Genomic DNA, 22,333 nt, shown 5'->3' with positions numbered 1-22,333 from the left:
ATGCTCCATTCGTAGTTACAAGTAGTTTACTGTTTGGCATAGCACAGAGTTTTCGACCAAACTTAAGGATCCGCCCCTTTTTTGTCAATTTTCACCTAAAATGACATACCCAAATCTAACTGCCTGTAGCTCAGGACCTGAAGCAACAATATGCATATTATTGGTACCATTTGAAAGGAATGTAGGAGAATATAACACAATAGATCTGGTAAAAAGATAATACAAAGAAAAATAACAACCGTTCTTTTGTATTTTTTTTGTACCATCATCTTTGAAATGCAAGAGAAAGGCCATTACCATTGTTATTCCTGCCCAGGTGCAATTTAAATTTGGGCCACTAGATGGCAGCAGTGTATGTCCAACGTTTTAGACTGATCCAATGAACCACTGCATTTCTGTTCAAAATGTTGTATCAGGACTGCCCAAATATGCCTAATTTGTTTATTAATAACTTTATGTTCAAAATTGTGCACTCTCCTCAAACAACAGCATGGTATCATTTCACTGTAATGGCTACTGTAAATTGGGCAGTGCTGTTAGATTAACAAGAATTTAAGCTTTCTGCCAGATGTCTTGTTAGTTACAACCTCATGCGAATTGCATTAGCCCACGTTAGCTGAACCATCCCATGGAAAGGACATTGATCCCGAAGAATTAACTTGGCAATACTCCTCAATGTCTTCTAAATGTCCATGTCTAGTTTTAATTTGATTTTTTTACCTTTATTTTACTAGGCAAGTCAGTTAAGAACAAATTCTTACTTTCAACGACGGCCTAGGAACAGTGGGTTAGCTGCCTGTTCAGGGGCAGAACAACAGATTTGTACCTTGTCAGCTCGGGGATTCGAACTAGAGGGCCCCACCAACCTTTTGGTTGCTAGTCCAATGCTCTAACCACTAGGCTACCCTGCCGCCCAGGGGGTTCAGGGGGTTCGTTTGAATTTAGAAAGTGTTTGTTATTAAATCAATTTTTGCTCCATTAATCTATTTGAAATCTTCTCCCATTGATTGAGACAATTAGTCGGAAATGATCTGTGCGATGCCAAACAGTAGCAATCTAATGACTATCAGCCAGCTGGAACAGAGTAATGGTCTGACAAGTCGATATTTTTAATAGCTAACTGTAGGCCTGTCTTTTTAAAAATTTAATGTGAAATGTTTGTGAAGCTAAATGTTTGTATATATCTGCCCAGGGACTAAAGTAGTCTACAGATGAAAACGAATTGATGTGCATTGTTACTTTCCCAAAAAAATCATAAATAAATCACAAGGTCACAAACAGTACATGCATCTTAAACACATCAAGAAAATAACTTGACCATCGGTTTAAAATATACACATACAAGAAAACCCCTATTCAACACAGGAAAACCAGTTTTCAGTTTATAAAAATACAGCAGAGTAGACCTACAGTGTGCATGTTGTACCCACAAGTAAGTGCCAAAAGGAAAATGTCATTTATCTAGTAATATTGAATTAAAGTACACTGATACAAACCTATTTGTATATGTTTCCCTTTAAATATCAATACACTGTTTAAAAACTAGTAACAATGTTGTAACATATTTTAGTTTGAGAAAATCAGCCAATGACCATCAACAGGACCGGTTCCAGGCATAAGAGACATAAGCAGTCGCTTAGGGCACCTGTCAGCCAGAGGGCCCCAGACCCCCAAAAAATACATAGTGCCTTCAGAAAGTTCACACCTATTTTCCACATTGTCGAGTTACAGCCCAAATTTAAAATGGATTAAACTTAAATTTTGTGTCACTGACCTACACACAATACCCCATAATGTCAAAGTGGAATGATGTTTTTAGAAATGAAAACCTGAACTGCTTCAAGTCAATAAGTATTCAATCTGTTATGGAAAGCCAGAATAAGATCAGGATGAAAAAAAATTGGTTAACAAGTCACATAATAAGTTGTATGGACTCTGTGTGCAATAATAGTGTTTAACATGATTCTTTAATGACTACCTAATTCCTGTACACCACACATACAATTATCTGTAAAGTCCCTCAGCTGAGCAGTGCATTTCAAACACAGATTCAACCACAGTCCAGGGAGGGTCTCCAATGTCTCGCTAAGAAGTGGACCTATTGGTACATGGGTAAAAAATATAAATACAAAATAAGTCATTGAATATCCCTTTGAGCATTGTGAAGTTATTAATTACACCTTGGATAGTGCATCAATACACACAGTAACTGCAGAGATGCAGGTGTCCTTCCTAACTCAGTTGCCGGAGAGGAAGGAAACTGCTCAGGGATTTCACCATGAGGCCAATGGTGATATTAAACCTGTTACAGAGTTCAATGGCTGTGATAAGAGAAAACTGAGGATGGATCAACAACATTGTACTTACTCCACAATACTAACCCAAATGACAGAGTGAAAATAAGGAAGCCTGTACAGAATTTAAAAAAATATATATTCCTAAAACATGCATGTCCTGAATACAAAGCGTCATGTTTGGGGCAAATCCAACACCACACATCACTTAGTACCACTCTTCATATTTTCAGGCATGGTGGTGGCTACATTTTGCTATGCTTATGCTTTTCCTCATCAAGAACTATGGAGTTTTTTTAGGATAAAAATAAACTGAATAGTGCTAAGCACAGGCTAAATCCTAGAGGAAAACCTGGTTGTCTGCTATCCAGACACTGGGAGACAAATTCATCTTTCATCAGGACAATTACCTAAAACAAGGCCAAATATACACTGGAGTTGCTAACCAAGACGACATTGAATGTTTCTGATGTTCAAGATGTTCAAAATGTTCAAGCTCTATCAAGTTGCAGTTTTGACTTCGCTCGACAATCTATGGGAAGACTTGAAAATGCCTGTCTAGCAATGATCAACAACCAACTTGATAGAGCTTGAACATTTTTTAAAGAATAATGTGCAAATATTGTACAATCCAGGTGGCCAAAGCTCTTGGAGATTTACCCAGAAAGACTCACAGCTGTAATCACTGCCAAAGGTGATTCTAACATGCATTGAGTCAGGGGTGGAAATACTTGCGGAAATGCTATATTTCAATATTTCATTTTCAATAAATTAGAAAAAAGATAGCTGAGATTTTTAATTTCATTTGATTCATTTTGAATTCAGGCTATATAAACAACAAAATATGTTCAAGGGGTGTTGATACTTTATGAAGGCACTGTATATATTTTTTCAAGAACTTAGTCGGGGTCTCAACTTAATATTGAGAGTAAGAATAATAGAATACACCACGTTCAATCTGGAAATGTCATTGTGCATCAGCAATTGTTCTCGTTATGTAGGTCACTTCCAGTCACTGAATTAATGCTTGTTAGTCTAGCCAGCTATCTACACCTGTCCGAATAGCGACCAGGCACATGCCCAGGGGCCCTGACCTCCAGGGGGCACACAATGACTTTGTTAGTCATTCTCACTCAGATATTATATTAACATGACATAAGTCATTACAAAATGTGTAGAATTCCAGGCAATTAGCTTTAAAACTGCAAAAATGTCACTCCACCCCACAGCAAAAATCAGTAGAATTGCAGGGAATTAGCTGTAAAACTGATTTTTTTAAATTGCATTTAATAAAACTTTTCACAACACATTAAGGTGTGTTCCCTCAGGCGACTACTCTACCATCACATCTAATACAACATCCATCTGTAGGTGTGTAGAGTGCATGCCTTATCATGTGCCTGTGTGTGTGTGTGTGTGTCTTCACAGTCCCCGCTGGTCCAGTGTATTTTAATTGGATTCTACTGCTTGCATCAGTTACCTGATGTGGAATAGAGTTCCATGTAGCCATGGCTCCATGTAGTACTGTGCGCCTCCCATAGTCTGTTCTTGACTTGAGGATTGTGAAGAGACGTTACAGTCAACCTTATTCCAACCTCCCAGTGTAGAAATATATATAAAACACAGGAAAATAAAAATGTTGACTGCACTGGGCCTTTAAAACTGCAGAATGTTCTCTGCAACCCATGGCAAAATGTGTAGAAAATCTCCCCAATTTACAGTGCCACAAGGCCACGCGATGAGTAGTAGCATAGGATTTGTGCATTCGGATGGTCTACTACTGTAACAGCAACAGGACTTTGGACATTCAGGTCATAATCTGGCAGCAACCTAGGCACAGTTGGAGTGTGGAGTGTGGCTTACCCAGTTCTGCATCTGAACCTTTTCCCAACACATGGGAAAGATGTGTACAATTTAAATAGATTTTCCCCCATAGAGACACTTTCCCCTGTAAAAAGTTGCGTTTGCCTCCCAGCTGCAACCACTGTACATATTTGATCTGGTTGAAAACACACTAACACACTCCAGTAGTCTTAAACTATTCCTGCATTATCGCTCCAGGAAACTCTTACTGTAAACTATACATTTCAAACTTGATGGCACATTCATTATAAAAAAAAACACAAGTCAACTGAAAAACACAATGCAGTGAACCATCACAGTGCTGTGGAGATCAAGATGGCTTCTCTAAAGGGAGCCGTTTCCTGCTCCTCCTACCCCCAACACAAGCTAGGGTGGATGTATGGTCGAGAAAGGGTGCGGTCAGGGTGGGGACACCTCCTCTCTCATGGAAGCCAGAGCTGAATGAATGCGCACATGGAGCCTGTTCTCAAAGTCATAGCCAGCATAGTTCTCCTGTACAAACACACACGACATTACTACATCACATAGAAATATTGACACGTGCACATGCCAGTAAGGAAATATCAAATAATATAAAATGCATATTATGGATGACTGTCAGACTTGATTGATCATTCCAAATACTGCAGCTGAAAGCTACACGTTTTCAAAAACGAGGATACACTCTTGGCCCATATTGTAGAAGTGAAGTTCTACTGTACCTTGGCCTGGAGCATCAGAGCTCTGCCCTTCGCTTCAGACTGAGAAGAGAAGAACCACAATCTCAATCAACTTCCGCATTAAGCAACATACACTTTCTCTCCTCGGGGTTGACACGTTGCGCGATACACCATATGCACAGCTCACCTCAGGGCTGTCCAGTAAGACACAGCCTAACTCGTAGATGGAGTAGGGCTGCACATAGGAGTTGTTTTGATGGCCCATCTCATCTCTGGCAGCCAGATTGAAGCACTGCAATATTCAATGACATAATAAAGAGTAGTAAACATTCACTATTCTGACTACATTAATATTTGTCGGTAAATACTATGAGCACTTTGTTTTCAATACATATAAATATGGTGAGGAGAGATAACCTGAATGGAGTCGTTCATGTTGCCGAGACATCTGTGTATGTCACCAAGGAGCAGGTTTTTCAGGCCAGCAAATGAGATGTCATCTAGTTCCTGCAGAACTAAGAAGAGACAGAAAAACCCCACTGAATTTCCTTCCAGATTCACAGGAAGTCACTTTCACGGCACCACCACAACTACTCAGTGAAAGCACAATAACCACGCTGACTGGGATTGTAGCAGATCCTAGAAGTGTACGATGTCCTGCATAACCAAAAGAGAATAGGCTATAATTGAATGTGCAGCAACTATGGTGGTTGGGACTGGGAGTTTGAACATGTGCATGGCTATTGCGGAGACCGTATTAAGTCAAACTCCACGGGACCGTTGAGTCGTGGTAATCGCTTCCTAATGCGATCTGTACATGAATGGCGCTGATACGTTTGTAGTACCCAACTTGGTAACGGCCATCAGGTCGCTAATGGCCTAGTGCTGAGCACTCTGTTGTCCCTCCATCAGGTCCTAGTGCTCAGCACTCTGTTGTCCCTCCATCAGGTCCTAAGGGCCTAGTGCTCAGCACTCTGTTGTTCCTCCATCAGGTCCTAAGGGCCTAGTGCTCAGCACTCTGTTGTCCCTCCATCAGGTCCTAAGGGCCTAGTGCTCAGCACTCTGTTGTCCCTCCATCAGGTCCTAAGGGCCTAGTGCTGAGCACTATGTTGTCCCTCCAACAGGTTCTAAGGGCCTAGTGCTCAGCACTATGTTGTCCCTCCATCAGGTCATAAGGGCCTAGTGCTGAGCACTCTGTTGTCCCTCTAATCACTCTGACATCAATGCAAATACCACAGAAAATCACATCCCATGAAAAACAGTACCATGCACCATTAGACTACATTGTTTTTTATTATTATTTATTTATTTCACCTTTATTTAACCAGGTAGGCTAGTTGAGAACAAGTTCTCATTTTCAACTGTGACCTGGCCAAGATAAAGCAAAGCAGTGTGACACAGACAACAACACAGAGTTACACATGGAGTAAACAACAAACAAGCCAATAACAAACATGTCAATGACACAGTAGAGAAAAGAAAGTCTATATACAGTGTGTGCAAAAGGCATGAGGAGGTAGGCAATCAATAGGCAATAGGAGTGAATAATTACAATTTAGCAGATTAGCACTGGAGTGATAAATGAGCAGATGATGATGTGCAAGTAGAGATACTGGTGTGCAAAAGAGCAGAAAAGTAAATAAAATAAAAACAGTATGGGGATGAGGTAGGTAGATTGGGTGGGCTATTTACAGATGGACTATGTACAGCTGCAGCGATCGGTTAGCTGCTCAGATGTTTAAAGTTGGTGAGGGAAATAAGTCTCCAACTTCAGCCATTTTTGCAATTCGTTCCAGTCACTGGCAGCAGAGAACTGGAAGGAAAGGTGGCCAAATTGGGTGTTGGTTATGTGGATGATCAGTGAGATATACCTGCTGGAACGTGTGCTACGGGTGGGTGTTGTTATCGTGACTTGTGAAGTGAGATAAGGCGGAGCTATACCTACCATAGACTTATGATAACCTGGAGCCAGTGGGTCTGGCGTCGAATATGTAGCGAGGGCCAGCCGATTAGAGCATACAGGTCGCAGTGGTGGGTGGTATAAGGTGATTTGGTAACAAAACGGATGGCACTGTGATAGCAAACTGGATGCAGTCTGAGTAGAGTGCTGGAAGCTATTTTGTAGATGACACCGCCGAAGTCAAGGATCGATAGGATAGTCAGTTTTACTAGGGTAAGTTTGGCGGCGTGAGTGAAGGAGGCTTTGTTGCGAAATAGAAAGCCGATTCTAGATTTGATTTTGGATTGGAGATGTTTAATAAGAGTCTGGAAGGAGAGTTTACAGTCTAGCCAGACACCTAGGTATTTATAGTTGTCCACATATTCTAGGTTGGAACCGTCCAGGGTGGTGATGCTAGTCGGGCGGGCGGGTAGCGAACGGTTGAAAAGTATGCATTTGGTTTTACTAGCGTTTAAGAGCAGTTGGAGGTCACGAAGGAGTGTTGTATGGCATTGAAGCTCGTTTGGAGGTTAGTTAGCAGTGTCCAAGGAAGGGCCAGAAGTATACAGAATGGTGTCGTCTGCGTAGAGGTGGATCAGCAGCAAGAGCAACGTCATTGATATATACAGGGAAAAGAGTCGGCCCGAGAATTGAACCCTGTGGTACCCCCATAGAGAGACTGCCAGAGGTCCGGACAACATGCCCTCCGATTTGACACACTGAACTCTGTCTGCAAAGTAGTTGGTGAACCAGGCCAGGCAGTCGTCAGAAAAACCAAGGCTATTGAGTCGGCCGATAAGAATACGGTGATTGACAGAGTCGAAAGCCTTGGCCAGGTCGATGAAGACGGCTGCACAGTACTGTCTTTTATCGATGGCGGTTATGATATCGTTTAGTACCTTGAGCGTGGCTGAGGTGTACCCGTGACCGGCTCTGAAGCCAGATTGCACAGCGGAGAAGGTACGGTGGGATTCGAAATGGTCAGTGATCTGTTTATTAACTTGGCTTTCAAAGACTTTAGATAGGCAGGGCAGGATGGATATAGGTCTGTAACAGTTTGGGTCTAGGGTGTCACCTCCTTTGAAGAAAGCAGCTTTCCAATTTTAGGGATCTCGGACGATACGAATGAGAGTAGGAATGTTGGAGTAGCCAGGAGGAAGGCATGGCCAGCCGTTGAGAAATGCTTATTGAAATTTTTGATTATCATGGATTTATCAGTGGTGACCGTGTTACTGAGCCTCGGTGCAGTGGGCAGCTGGGAGGAGGTGCTCTTGTTCTCCATGGACTTTACAGTGTCCCAAAACTTTTGGGAGTTAGAGCTCCAGGATGCGAATTTCTGCTTGAAAAAGCTAGCCTTTGCTTTCCTGACTGACTGCGTGTATTGGTTCCTGACTTCCCTGAACAGTTGCATATCCTGGGGACTATTCAATGCTATGGCAGTCCGCCACAGGATATTTTTGTGCTGGTCAAGGGCAGTCAGGTCTGGGTGAAGGGGGCATGCCTATCTAAGATGGGCTATATCTGTTGTTTGTCCTGCATTTTTTTGAACGGGGCATGCCTATCTAAGATGGTGAGGAAATTACTTTTAAATTACTTTTAAAGAATGACTAGGCATCCTCGACTGACGGGATGAGGTCAATATCCTTCCAGGATACCCGGGCCAGGTCGATGAGAAAGGCCTGCTCGCAGAAGTGTTTTAGGGAGTGTTTGACAGTGATGAGGGGTGGTGGTTTGACCACGGACCCATAGCAGATACAAGCAATGAGGCAGTGATCGCTGAGATCCTGATTGAAAACAGCAGAGGTGTATTTGGAGGGCAAGTTGGTCAGGATAATGTCTATGAAGGTGCCCATGTTTACAGATTTAGGGTTGTAACTGGTGGGTTCCTTGATGATTTGTTTGAGATTGAGGGCATCTAGCTTAGATTGTAGGACTGCCGGGGTGTTAAGCATATCCCAGTTTAGGTCACCTAACAGAACAAACTCTGAAGCTAGATGGGGGGCGATCAATTCACAAATGGTGTCCAGGGCACAGCTGGGAGTGGGGGGGGGGGTCGATAGGAGGCGGCAACAGTAAGAGACTTATTTCTGGAGAGGTTCATTTTTAAAATTAGAAGTTCAAACTGTTTGGGTATAGACCTAGAAGGTATGACAGAACTTTGCAGGCTCTCTCTGCAGTAGATTGCAACTCCTCCCCCTTTGGCAGTTTTTTTCTTGACGGAAAAATGTTTGACATCACTGTGATGATCAATTTGAAGAAAGAAGTTCAACAACAGATCAAAACATGGTCATTGTGGATCTTGTTTCAAAGCTAAACAACAAAAAGGACAGCACTTTCTAAGGTGAAGATTAATTAAAAGCATTTAAGACGTTGCATGTAGATCACGATACGCATATTAGAGCTTACAGTATATGCATAGGCCTATGAGCCCAAGCCTGAAAAAAAGCCATTAAAATAGTGGTTAATAACCTACACAGCATATTACGCACGGCAGAAACACACTTTGCTACATCATTGGTCTAGCCTATACCCCAAAATTAAATAGTTTTTTCCCCTCTTCATAATTAATAGGCTAACATTTAGCTACAGAATCTCTCACCACTGTGCGTTTCCATCTCCTCCTCGCTCTCCTTCATTCCTTTCTCGAGAGCACAGAGGGGCTGTCAACAGTTTAATCAAATACATTTCGTTGTGAAAATATGTTACGATGAAAATGTTCCCTCACAGATTAAACTAGGTTTCCCCATATTAAGCACTGGGTAGCTTCAAGAACAGGGTTGGGGAGCCCATGGCATACAGAGTTCAGGCAGAATATCACCTGTCGCCCGGCGAGAGGCTGCTCCGCAAACAGTGGTTGATACGTGGAGTGAAGGAAGTGTTCTGGTAAGCCCAGACATTTCTATATGCGACCCAGTGAAAGCAGAGTCCTGATGGTGGCCACTATAAAGAGGATCCCAGCTGCTACTATGATTATTTCTCAGCTATTAATATGAAGCACATTTCTCCACTGCAGAACCAGAGTAGCCTACCTGGCATGCTTGATAAAGGATCAGCAGGAGCCTCCATACTCTATTGGGAGTGCAAATGGATGGCAGGTCTTTTTTCCCCCTGCCCGTTTGATAAAATGGGCCATTCTAAATCGAAATGACTTTAATATATTTCAAGCCAACATTGAAAATTGAGAAAAGTCTGATGGGTGAGAATATGATCACTTCATGAGAGAACAGCGTGTGCCGCCTGAGGCAAAGGAACAGAGCGCATCACACAGCGCATTTCTAGCTTGATTTCTAAGACCTTCTAAGGTTTCTCTACTTAAATCTGGCGTATAGGACCCGCTTCAAATGATCACTTTTATGCTCAACATAGCCACTTCATATGTGCCCTCGTTCGGGGAGGAGAAAAACATCCTTTCTATTTTATTCAGCTAAGCTCAATTATATTCTTCTTCCTATAAAGTCATATGATATAAAATAATGGCATGGGATTTATCAGCACATCTTGTCTGCTGAATAAACTAGCCTCGAGCTTCGGCTGCCATTGGCACGGCACATAGCCAGATAACATACAGGCCGACTCAGAAGATGATATTCTGTTCTTCTGAAATACATTTTCTCCATATCATAATGTTTCATTAGACCTGCCTAAAACAAATAATGGATTCATTGTGATGGTATATATTAAATGGATTCAGACTTATATATATAAAATATATATATATATTTCAAAGGCGTTCATCAGCGACTTGTATGCGTGGAGGCCTGGAGATGCTGAAAATGTTTACGTTCATTTACCGAGAGACAGGCAGTAACATGAGTTAGCGGCTGATAAAATGTCATCAACGCCACAGCCCTATGTATGAGGGGTCTGGTTGTGTTGATGTGGTCTGTGTTTACTGTACGTTTTCACAGCGTACCTTGGCTCATGGTCTGCAGCTTAGCAGTGGAGCAGTTAGGCAGGGCCTTCCACAGGTAGAGCACCTCGATCACAGCCAGGATACACAGCTCTCTGGATGGGGCGTGTTTGCTGAGCCTCTCCGCCTGCACACACACACAGGGCGCACGTTTACCAATTACTCGCTACCCAATCAACTGCCAATTGTCCTCCATACAATGACTACAGATCACCGTGAAACTGTGTGACTCGCAAAAGGATTTCTCCTCACTGGAAGTAATGGTTCACATGGATATCTATAGAAGTGGGCTGTTGCCAGCCCCACGCTCACCCTCTGCATAGAGAACTGTTCAATCTGATTGTTGTTCCGTTTCAAAAGCTTGTGTACGTCCTTGAAGACAGCGGCCGCTCCCTCCAGATCTCCTGACGCTCCCTGGCACACTATACCACAAACACAGAGCGATGTCCAGGCGTTAGAGTCTGCAGGGTATCTCAACAGCAACATATAACCGTTATCATGTAAGCCATTATTGCCAATAGTTCAGAAGCTTTTCATTCAGGTGAGTTAGCGTTCCCAGTTACGGAACTTATTTTACTTTTGAAGAAAAACAAGAAAAAAAACAAGAGGGCATTCTTCTAACCCCGCCTCGAATTCCATGACTTCTAACCTCTGCCCTCTCACCTCCAGTTAGGTAGGTGTAGTAACACTGGGACCAGCGTGACTCGGTCGCCAGACGCTGAAAGGCCTTGTAGGCGTCACCGCACTTCAGCTCCATCATACTGCACCAGCCTGAGAGCAGAGAGAATGAAGTGTCACTCAGGGACAACAAGGTAATGGTGTTCTATACATTAAGAGTTGAGGTAGAAGTGAAGAAGTACCTATTTCATACAAACAAACATGCTGGATCTCCCTCTGGTCTGTAGCCAGCTCTAAGGCATTTTGGAAGGACGTCACTGCACTGTTGATCTGGCACTGAATGAGTTGAGGAGAGGGGGAAGATTAGGACAAGGAACACGGCTACAGCCACAGTTGTAGACACAGGTTTCCTTGTGGTATCTGTCTACTACTGTCTAGGTTGTGTCGAATAGTGTACACTGCAGCACAAGAAAATAGGTGTTATTATTTGCGACATTTAGGTTGAACTTCATTTAAATTGTGTTTTAAAATATTTTGTCTCTACTGAACATGGCCCAGGCCCTTACCTCCAGACGCTGCACCCTGCCCTTGAAGAATATGAAGAGGGAGGAGTTAGGGTATACGGGCTCCTTTCTCTGGAGGATAGCCTTCGCCTCCATCAGACCGGCCTGTGTGTCTGAGCCGTCCAGGGTAAAGAAGGGTTGCACTACCGTATGGTACCACAAGAGGGCCAACCTGCCACAGGGGGAGAGAGACTACTGTTATTGACAACAGCGAGAGGAATACCGGTGAACGTCAGCGTTCAGAGAGTCAGTCGAGAAACCAAGACATATCACAGCGGTCAGTAAACATATGACTGATTTCGAGTTGAACAGCCTGCTACCACACTCAGCAGATACGTCAGCTGAAAACAAAATCAATCAATATTCTGCAGAATCAACTGTCGCATGCAGCTTAGATGTGGAAGCAACAGCACTTGAAAGTCCAAGACAAATTTCCCTTCAGGCACAAAAAAGTTAATCTTAGCTTAAAATGTTGAACATGTGTCTTCCTAAAATAAATACAATCTTTGTTCTCTGCCAAGGCCTTGAAGTTCAACCAGGACAGGGGCCTCAGCCAGCTTCTCTCTATTATTAAAGCAGATCATCTTGGCCCCTGGCAGAGTGGCAGAGAGCTAATGGGTTTCAGGTCTGGTGAAGGCTGTGGTTTTATCCCAAATGACAACCTATTACCTATATAGTGTACAACTTGGGCCCTGTGGGTCCTGGCCAAATGCATTGCACTACGGAAGGAATAGGGTGCCATGTGGGACACACCCTGTGTCTTCTGCCTCCTGCTGTGGATATGTGGGCAGAATCAAATAGCAGAGAATTTCTAATCAGTATGGTGGTGACAGTAATAAATAAGCTGTTCAATATGAATCACTGACATTCCCCGAGGGCTCCCGAGTGGCGCAGCGGTCTAAGGCACTGCATCTCAGTGCTAGAGGCGTCACTACAGGTCCTGGTTCGATTCCAGGTTGTATCACAACCGGCCGCGATTGGGAGACCCATAGGGCGGAACACAATTGGCCCAGCGTGGTCCGGGTTTGGGTTTGGCAGCAGGCAGTCATCGTAAATAAGAATTTGTTCTTAACCAACATGCCTAGTTAAATAAAGGTAAAAATATATCAATAAATATTCAGAGCCAGCGAAGCTGCATCCTGCTCTCAGGCTTGCTGGTTCTTTTCTCTTCCCAAATAATCACACTACTCTGTCTAGTCCATGTATATGGCTACATTACGTAGGATTACTACATATATTTTCTATCACTAAATACATGGTCACCATGTCCATATGAAATATGTTGAATGAGATCAATTATTACACCGCAATGACCCCAAACACAGTTCAAGTCAATAAAGTAAAATAAACCAACAAGAGACAACAAACAAACAAAAAACAGACACCCCATGGTCGGTAGTGGTACACCTACTCACGTAGCTAAGGGGGCCTTCATGTCCTTACTTTCACTGGCATACGCAAGGGCGGACAGCCCCTGGTGACGGTCGCCGGGGAAACCCAGAAGGTTGACGATCTTCAGCAGGTGCGGCGGTATCATGGAGATGCACAGGTGGAACAGGCCGTAGCCAAAACTGACCGAGCCCTTAAGCCGGGCTAGGGCCTCCGGGCTCACCCCATTGGTCCTCTGGGTTGGGAGCTTGGCTGCGCCGCGGTTGGCCTGGTCAGTGGACGCCTGCTGGTCGGAGGTCCTCCTCTTGCTGCAATCCTGCAGCTGGCTGATGTCGCTGTAACACTTGTTGTACATCTTCCAGGCTTTGCGGAGGATCCAGCCTCCTCTGATGTATGCTGGGTGGGTTTGGGAGAGGGGAAGTCCATGTGATATGATTAACATCAAGCAGCGGGATGTTAGAGTACTGAGAGACATGGTCTAGATACCAAGGCCCATTACAGCAAATCACTTCTTGAGCATACATTATAATCAGCACGCAAGATATCGAAACAGACCTACGATCTTCTTAACTGTACCAGTGAGTAGCCACAACACAGTGCAGTCATTCATTCTAGTAGTAGCAGCACAGCCGATCCGTCAGTCAGCTATAAGCCTACCCGCAGGTCAAGGTCGAAGTGATGAGGCGTCTCACCTGACAGTTCCTGTTTGATGAAGGAGAGGACAGCGAGGTACACCTGGCAGTCTGCCACAAGGATCTGTCTCTGGAGGCGGTCTACTATAGCCACCCCTGACCTCTGGGCGTCCTGGAGGAAGGCCAAACACACAGAGCACGGTGATGTCAACGTCTAAATTGTAGAGCAAGGCCAAACACAGCACCGTGAGAGAAGATAACGTCAACTTGACATTGGCAGACCGCAAGACAAGTCAGGCGTGTGTGGATAGAGGAGATGTATGAGATGTATCATACAGGTATGAGCTTCTCTGAGGTTAATTAGGTGTGCGTGAACACATTGTGTTTTCACTTACACTCCTCCTGATCTTGTTTTTGATCGTCTCGATGACCCCGGCATTGTCTCGCTCACAAAGTCTCTCCGTGGCTCTGAGGTCATCAAAGGCTGTCTGCATCTTCTCCTCCTCAAACGTCATCATGGCATTCTACACACACAGGCAGATTCATACAGTGCCAGTCAGGGCATTGCTCTCAACCTCGACAGTATGGTAGTCTTGGCGTAATGCCTTAACACGTACCAACACTGTTGTTTTAAAGTAGGCTAAACAATTATCCTGTCAGCAACAGACACGCGGTCAAATATATTGGCACCCTTGCACTATACAAGTTAATTTTATCACCCCTTAGGTACCGGGAAACTTATATTACCACAGGTAAGAAACTACACGTTAAACAAAATTAATCAAATTAATTTCTACGTTGGGCTCCTGTTGCAGTTATAAATCAAATAATTACACGTACGAACACTAAACATTTTTTTTACATTTCAACTTATTTTAGAGGAAATAGTGAAACGTGCAAGGCTGCCAATATATTTGCCCTCAACTGTAGAACAATGAAAAGCACAGCTGCACAATCAACTGTTCATCCTGGATTTACCAGACTAACATTTCATCTGCCGTGATCATTTCCAAAGACGTGCACAAATAGTTTATTCCCTGTCAGTATTCAAACCCACCGTGAGCCAATTATATATATCAGGTTGGTGAATCACCCGCCAGCAGTGTGTGATGCACAGCAAGATTAGTGCTGAGGATATCCCGGGTGTGCTATTATTTGTGTGACCTTCAATTCATTCAGTCAATCTGCACCATGACAAGGTCTATGTATGAAATAGAGACGTACTGTGAAAATCCAACTATTGAACTAAAAAAAGGTTGACATTCAATAAAACGTACAACACAACAGACTGTAATACAGACCTCTTCCTGTTCTTCACTCCAAAAGAATCCAATTGTCTGCATTGCAGAGTATCAAATGAGAATATCAGTGGAATTTGGGGGACGTACAGTAATTCAGTAAGAAGTTGACCTCTGACCTCTCCACCCCTACTCACCAGGAAGCTGACAAAACTGGCTCCGAAACTCATCAGTGGACTGTGGGTCCTAGAAGAGAGAGGGAGACAGAGAGATGGTTGCGGTAAGGCTAAAACAGGTCGGTTTCTTAAGAGAGACAGCCAGGACAGGTGAAGATGGGTGAGAGCTGTAGAGTTGTTTCAAGTCAAACTTCGGTATCCTCCAGCATAACCACCTGGATGTCTTCATTGTGCAGAGCGTCTGAAGACAGCGCTCAAAAAAAAGGCGGCAGAGTCGGGCTAAAGTAATTACTTAAAATGTGATTCGTAAGACTGCTCCATGAGAACGTTTAATAATCGGCGCATTCATGCCTCAAAGTCTGGATGGTTATTCCCTTCCAAGAATGTAGAAGCCTAAATCCTAAACATTTCATTCAAGATGACAGTATAGAATTATGGGAGGATGAAGGTGTCAACATTCAGTTCCCTTCATCTCTTATGACAGCTCAGAGCTCAACATAATTAATGGGAGGGTGACATTTAGGGTATCAGCAGGAGACAACGCTGTGTGTGTGTGTTTAAGCCTGTCGCGTTCACTCTGTATTTTTCACTTTCAAGTCCCAAAAATGGCCTGCTAAGTTATTCAGAATTCAGAAGAATTCAAATGTATTTGGTTAGAGGCAGGTGATAGTCATTTACTAAGTAATTTCTCTCACCTGTGGAAGTAGAAGGTGCCTACAGAGTAAAAATAGTCATTCAACCAGTTTTGAAAAGAGAAAAGAGAACATTTTAGGCCCAAAAGACTCGTTAACAGCTTCTACCCCCAAGCCATAAGACTGCTGAACAATTCATTAAATGGCCACACAGACTATCTGCATTGACACCCCCGCTTTTGTTTTACACTACTGCTACTCGTTAAGTCTATGCATAGTCACTTCACCCCTACCTACAGTGCATTCGGAAAGTATTCAGAGCCCTTGTTTTCCACATTTTGTTTCATTAAAGCCTTACTCTAAAATGTATTAAATTCATGTTTATCCTCATCAATCTACACACATTACCCCATAATGATAAAATGAAAACAGGTTTTTAGACATTTTTGAAAATGTATTAAAAAACACAAATATTCAGACCCTGTGCTATGAGACTCGAAATTGAGCTCAGGTGTTTCCATTGATCATCCTTGAGATGTTTCTACAACTTCTTCACCTGTGGTAAATTCAATTGATTGGACATGTTTTGGAAAAGCACACACCTGTCTATATAAGGTCCACAGTTGACAGTGAATGTCAGAGCAAAAACAAAGCCATTGAAGATGAAGGAATTGTCTGTAGAGCTCCGGGACAGGATTGTGTCGAGGCACATATCTGGGAAAGGGTACCAAAAAAATGTCTGCAGCATTGAAGGTCCCCAAGAACACAGTGGTCTCCAACTTTGGAAGAATTTGGAACCACCAAGACTCTTCCTAGAGCTGACTGCCGGCAAAACTGAGCAATCGGGGGAGAAGGGCCTTGGTCGGGTAGGTGACCGAGAAACCGATGGTCACTCTGACAGAGTTCCGGAGTTCCTCTGTGGAGATGGGAGAAGGACAAAAATTGCTGCAGCACTCCACCAATCAGGCCTTTATGTAAAGGCAGTAAAAGGCACATGACAGCCCGCTTGGCACCTAAAGGACTCTCAGACCATGAGAAACAAGATTCTCTGTTCTAATGAAATCAAGATTTAACTCTTTGGCCTGAATGCCAAGTGTCACGTTTGGAGGAAACCTGGTACTGTCCCTAGGGTGAAGCATGGTGGCGGCAGCAGCATGCTGGACTGAGAGACAAGTCAGGATCGAGGGAAAGATCGGAGCAAAGTACAGACAGATACTTGATGAAGTCCTGAGCACTCTGGTGCAGGTTCTCAGACTGGGGTGAAGGTTCACCTTCCAACAGGACAACGACCCTAAGCACACAGCCAAGACAATGCAAGAGTGGCTTCGGGACAAGTCTAAATGTCTTTGAGTGGCCCAGCCAAAGCCGGAACTTGAACCCGATCGAACATCTCTGGAGAGACCTGAAAATCGCTGTGCAGCGACGCTCCCCATCCAACCTGACAGAGCTTGAGATGATCTGCAGAGAAGAATGAGAGACTCTCTAAATACAGGTGTGCCAAGCTTGTAGCGTCATACCCAAGAAGACTCGAGGCTGTAATCACTACCAAAGGTGCTTCAAGAAAGTACTGAGTAAAGGGTCTGAATAATTATGTAAATGTGATATTTCAGCTTTTTATTTTTAATACATTTGCAAAATGTCTAAAAATAGTTTTTGCTTCGTCACCATGGGGTATTGTGCGTAGATTGACGCAGATTTGTTTTTAATCAATTTTAGAATAAGGCTGTAACGTAGCAAAATGTGGAAAAAGTCAAGGGGTCTGAATACTTTACACATGCACTGTATAAATCACCTCAACTAACCTGGTATCAGTACCCCCAGTATTTAGCCTCATTATTGTTATTTTATTGCGTTAGTTTATTTAGTAAATATTTTCTTAAAACTGCATTGTTGATTAAGGGCTTGTAAAAGTAAGCATTTCACCTGTTGTATTCGGCGCATGTGACAAATAAAATTGGATTTGATTGTACTCCATTATAAAAGTGCCAGTAGCCTGGAAACCCGACATTTCATTTACATTGGCTACAGAAAGTATTCAGACCCATTGACTTTTTCCACATTTTGTTGTGTTACAGCCTGAATTTAAAATGGATTCAAATTAGATGTTTTTGGCCCTGGCCCCCACACAATACAAGAGAGATCTGTAGCTAGTTAGCTGCAGGGAGAAACAAAGCAATGTATTAAACAGCTTTAAGGAGCCAGCGAGCAGGGAAAGAGGTGTCTACAAACTATGACACAGTTGTGGAAGAGAGAGAGAGAGAGAGAGCTTGCAGGGGTGACGGCAAAAATTCTGCTTTCGGCTGTGTAATGGCTGACTTTCACACTTTAGAGTTATGACCACAATATGACATTAGATGTACATATTCCCTCAGTGGCACTCTCCTCCTGATCTGGTTCAGCTAAGGATACATAGCAATAAAAATGTGGAGGAGTTTAAAGTGACTAAAATGTGACAGAAGTCTCACCTGTTTTGAGGCCCACATTTTCAGCAAATATAAACATTAACCTAATAATAATAAACGAACGGACAGACACTCAGTTTTTCAGCTTTTATTTCAGCTTTTATTTCACATTCCCAGTGGGTCAGAAGTTTACATACACTCAATTAGTATTTGATAGCATTGCCTTTAAAATGGTTTAACTTGGGTCAAATGTTTCCGGTAGCCTTCCACAAGCTTCCCACAATAAGTTGGGTGAATTGTGGCCCATTCCTCCTGAGCTGGTGTAACTGAGTCGGGTTTGTATGCCTCCTTGCTCACACATGCTTTATCAGTTCTGCGCATAAAATGTTCTATAGAATTGCGGTCAGGGCTTTGTGATGGCCACTCCAATACTTTGACTTTGTTGTCCTGAAGCCATTTTGCCACAACTTCGGAAGTATGCTTGGGGTCATTGTCCATTTGGAAGACCCATTTGCGACCAAGCTCTGATGTCTTGAGATGTTGCTTCAATATATCCACAGAATTTTCCTTCTCACGATGCCATCTATTTTGTGAATTGCACCAGTCCCTCCTGCAGCAAAGCACCCCCACAATATGATGCTGCCACCCCCGTGCTTCCAGGTTGGGATGGTGTTCTTTGGCTTACAAGCCTCCCCCTTTTCTTCCAAACATAACGATGGTCATTATGGCCCAACAGTTCTATTTTTGTTTCATCAGACCAGAGGATATTTCTCCAAAAAGTATGAACTTTGTCCCCATGTGCAGTTGCAACCTGTGGTTTGGCTTTTGTATGGTGGTTTTGGAGCAGTGGCTTCTTCCTTGCTGAGCTGCCTTTCAGGTTATGTCGAAATAGATACTTTTGTACCGGCTTCCTCCAGCATCTTCACAAGGTCCTTTGCTGTTGTTCTGGGATTGATTTGCACTTTTCGCACTAAAGTACATTCATCTCTAGGAGACAGAACGCGTCTCCTTCCTGAGCGGTATGACAGCTGTGTGTTCCCATGGTGCTTAAACTTGCGTACTATTGTTTGTACAGATGAACGTGGTACCTTTAGGCATTTGGAAATAGCTCCCAAGGATGAACCAGACTTGTGGAGGTCTACAATTTTTTTTCTGATGTCTTGGCTGATTTATTTTGATTTTCCCATGATCTCAAGCAACGAGGCACTGAGTTTGAAGGTAGGCCTTGAAATACATCCACATGTACACCTCCAATTGACTCAAATTATGTCAATTAGCCTATCAGAAGCTTCTAAAACCATTACATTTTCTGGAATTTTCCAAGCTGTTTAAAGGCAAAGTCAACTTCGTGCATGTAAACTTCTGACTCACTGGAATTGTGATACAGTGAATTATAAGTGAAATAATCTGTCTGTAAACAATTGTTGGAAAAACTACTTGTGTCATGCACAAAGTAGATGTCCTAACCTACTTGCTAAAACTATAGTTTGTTAACAGGAAATTTGTGGAGTGGTTGAAAAGGTCCTTTCTGAGCACCGTTTGTCTCCGGTGTAGTGCAATTAATGTATTGTTTAGTCTTGTGTAGTGGCTTTGCTGGCATGCATCCCACATTTTGTTGTTTTGCCCCACCAAGATGTACATGCTAAAATCACCACTGAATCACCTTGACAGCATCCCTTTTGATTTAAACATTACTTTACATACATGTTTGCCCATGGAAGAAGTGGTCAGAAAGTTACATTTTGGACCTGAATACCAAAACATTTAGTTGGACAATTTTGCATACCCCATCATACCATGAGATATCCATGTCATCACTGGAAAAGGAAAAAGGTTGAGTTTTATATCATTTCAAAGTTTACAAACAATGTTGTCAATCTATTTCATTATTTATTTAATGTCAATTAACTAAATTACACACTATTTTTCTCGCTCTTCATATTCACATATATTGTAGCTTTGACTATAATTCAGTTGTTCCAACTTCTTATAGTCCCGTACCCCTTCAAACGTTCAACCTCCAGCTGCTTACCCCCTCTAGCACCAGGGTCAGCGCACTCTCAAATGTTGTTTTTTGCCATCATTGTGGATGTTAATTATTTGACTAGGCTACCTGTATTTGACATTGTGTTGTTATTTCGCAAGATGGTTTAATTTTACTTTGGGCAGTGAAACGAGGCTACTCAGGCGAGAGAAAGAAAAAAAACTCACCCAAATGTATTGCTCCTTTGGAAAATATAAATGAACTGTTTGAAATTGTAAAAAAAAAAAAAACTTTTTTTCACATTTATTTTTTTAACATGTTAATCACATTTTTATTTGCCGTACCCCCGACGACATTTACTTCCCCAGTTTGGGACGACATCATCTGAGTTGTTTTGTTGTTGAGACAACATGCTTTTGAATACAGGGTGGTAGTCATTTCAAACATAGAAATATACTTCATAGAATGGACCTATCCCTTCAGACCACTTCAATTTAGCTGGTACATCATTAACATTTTAAGTGACATTTTTACTTCTAATTACTAGCACAAATAATTACACCGGTTCACCCACAGTCGAAAGTCAACTTAAATGGTCATGTCTATTCACTTATCTATATTTCAATAGGTTTCCCAAGGAGGATTGACAGTATAATTTAAAACAGATATTCCCATTCAAGTCAACATTCTGTGCGGACCTTCAACCATCTTTGTGGTACCATGGGTTTACAATTGAAATGTAAACTAACATTTTAGTACATTTATCAGCCAAAACATGACACCCATCCTGTATTCAATAGCATGTCTCAACTTATGGCGAGCACAACACAAAAATTATAGATGTAAAATAGGGTTTAAAAACTACAACACATGCCTATATGAAGAAAAAGAAAGATTTAACGTCAATTATCTAAAAACGCGTAATGTGCTTTCTACTCCATACATTTTCCCTGACACCCAAAAGTACTCGTTACATGTTGATTGCTTAGCAGAACAATAAAATAGTCAAATTCACGCACTTATAAAGAGAACATGCCGGGTCATCCTACTACCTCTGATCTGTCGGTCTCACTAAACACAATTGCTTCGTTTGTAAATTATGTCTGAGTATGCCCCTGCAAAATGCCTTCTGGTTTGCTTAATGTAGGGACTTTGAAATTATTCACTTTTACTTTTGATACGGAAGTTGTTTTAGCAATTTCATTTACTTTCGATACTTAATTACATTTCAAACAAAATACTTTCACTCAAGTAGTATTTTACTGTTAATTTTCTATTAAGGTACTTTTACCCAAGTCCTTTTTCCACCAGTGCAAATTGGTTTATACCCTATAGGTCTACTAATCAGTTTCACGTGGCTTCCTCAATCTGAAAAAATAAACCAAGCCCGGAAATAAACTACACAGCCTAAATATTTATAGGATAACTCTTTGAATTCAAACCTTCCCCACATCAATTAACCAATGAAAAATACTTTTCGGTTAATTGTTTATGGCACAGCACCGTCTAACCTGTATTTTCTGAAAAGTTCATCGCTCTCCTTGAATCCGTTGTTGAGCAGCATGTTTATTCCTTTAAATGCCAACTCTGCATCGTCAATCTGTTCCGTCTCCTCATGTTGTTGTGATGGTTCTGGGTCCGCCATCGATCACAACCCGTACGTTTAGTCTCAAGAACAGTTAACCAAGTTCCGATGCAGCGCGCTTCGCCTTTCGAACCACAACACACCCGAGAAACGGAAGCGGCAGTCTAGACTGGTCGAGAGGCGGTGCACCTCGTCTCGCTGCCGCTACAGTGGGCTTCTACAGTAGCTCACCGCCCACTTCGAACTATTGACACTATCGCATGGTCTTATCATAAATTATAGTTTAATTTGATCAAAGGTGCTTGAGGTAGCTCCAAGAATATCATTGTTTTCTTCAGCGTTGTGTCTGTCTTCCGCTCTGTGTTGGGGGTGCGTTCCCAAATAATAGAGGAAATGGAAATGCGATGGTATTCTTGCCGCCAGTGATTCAGCCAATGAGCGTAAAGTAT

General features: G+C 42.5%; 1 protein-coding gene across 2 annotated transcripts; it reads right to left on the bottom strand.

Moving 5' to 3' along the window:
• Positions 1–1,369: 1,369 nt before the first annotated feature.
• Positions 1,370–22,277, bottom strand: LOC135558775 (tetratricopeptide repeat protein 39C-like). 2 transcript variants are annotated; one of them, XM_064992893.1, is made up of 15 exons: positions 21,811–22,277; positions 15,303–15,351; positions 15,169–15,204; positions 14,263–14,391; positions 13,928–14,039; positions 13,262–13,631; positions 11,850–12,018; positions 11,526–11,619; positions 11,329–11,436; positions 10,978–11,087; positions 10,669–10,792; positions 5,234–5,331; positions 5,004–5,108; positions 4,859–4,897; positions 1,370–4,649 (listed from the first exon to the last, which is right to left on the bottom strand). In XM_064992893.1, the coding sequence occupies exons 1-15, from the start codon at positions 21,942–21,944 to the stop codon at positions 4,557–4,559; spliced, it is 1,770 nt and encodes a 589-aa protein (XP_064848965.1). In that variant the 5' UTR covers positions 21,945–22,277; the 3' UTR covers positions 1,370–4,556. The 2 variants fall into 2 exon arrangements, with proteins under 2 accessions (XP_064848965.1, XP_064848966.1); XM_064992894.1 differs by lacking the exon at positions 15,169–15,204.
• Positions 22,278–22,333: the final 56 nt, after the last annotated feature.

Source organism: Oncorhynchus masou, chromosome 17 (genome assembly GCF_036934945.1).
Source record: "Oncorhynchus masou masou isolate Uvic2021 chromosome 17, UVic_Omas_1.1, whole genome shotgun sequence".
NCBI classification, from domain to species: domain Eukaryota; kingdom Metazoa; phylum Chordata; class Actinopteri; order Salmoniformes; family Salmonidae; genus Oncorhynchus; species Oncorhynchus masou.
This window is presented reverse-complemented; position numbering and strand designations above follow the sequence as displayed.